Raw genomic sequence first — 545 nt, forward strand, 5'->3', positions numbered from 1 at the left:
TGATCTCCATAACATTCATGAACACCTGTTCTGTTCTGTCTAACAATTAGACCTTCTCCGACCATTCCTACAATCGGCGGAATCCGAGAACTCTCTGAATAGTGCAGTCTTTTAGGTAACTTCTCCTTCAAGTATACCTGCAAAAACTCACCGTTCTCTACTTTCCCTGAGCTCAAACCCTCGTTCATCTTAGCCACGAGTTCTGCGTTCTTCTCGCTTGGATTCTTGACATCTTTACCCCACTTAGGGTTCATCGCCAGCACGGGGCTATAAGCATTGATCCAATCCGCTGGTATCTTGACCCACTCTGCTAAATCATCAATGTAAATTGTTTTCATGTCACAGTTTGTCACCATTCCGTGATCGCCAAGCAATATCACATTAACCTCATCGAAGATCTCCCTCTTCTTGAGTCCTTGAATGACCCTACCGATCATTCTATCGACCCTCCCGACCGCAGCCGTAACACGAGGATCATCAGGACCATACTCATGGCCTTCCTTGTCCGGTTGGTCGAAATACAGCATCAAGAAGTCCGGTATATC

The 545-nt window shown here is 46.1% G+C and overlaps 1 protein-coding gene across 1 annotated transcript; it reads right to left on the minus strand.

The window, feature by feature from the left end:
* Positions 1–5: 5 nt before the first annotated feature.
* On the minus strand, positions 6–542 carry LOC106322226 (ectonucleotide pyrophosphatase/phosphodiesterase family member 5-like; the record flags this gene model as incomplete). Its single annotated transcript, XM_013760352.1, has 1 exon — positions 6–542. A coding segment is annotated over one exon (537 nt), but the record flags the coding sequence as incomplete, so codon positions are not given.
* Positions 543–545: the final 3 nt, after the last annotated feature.

The sequence above is a fragment of the Brassica oleracea genome, unplaced genomic scaffold (genome assembly GCF_000695525.1).
Source record: "Brassica oleracea var. oleracea cultivar TO1000 unplaced genomic scaffold, BOL UnpScaffold10610, whole genome shotgun sequence".
Classification (NCBI taxonomy): Eukaryota; Viridiplantae; Streptophyta; class Magnoliopsida; order Brassicales; family Brassicaceae; genus Brassica; species Brassica oleracea.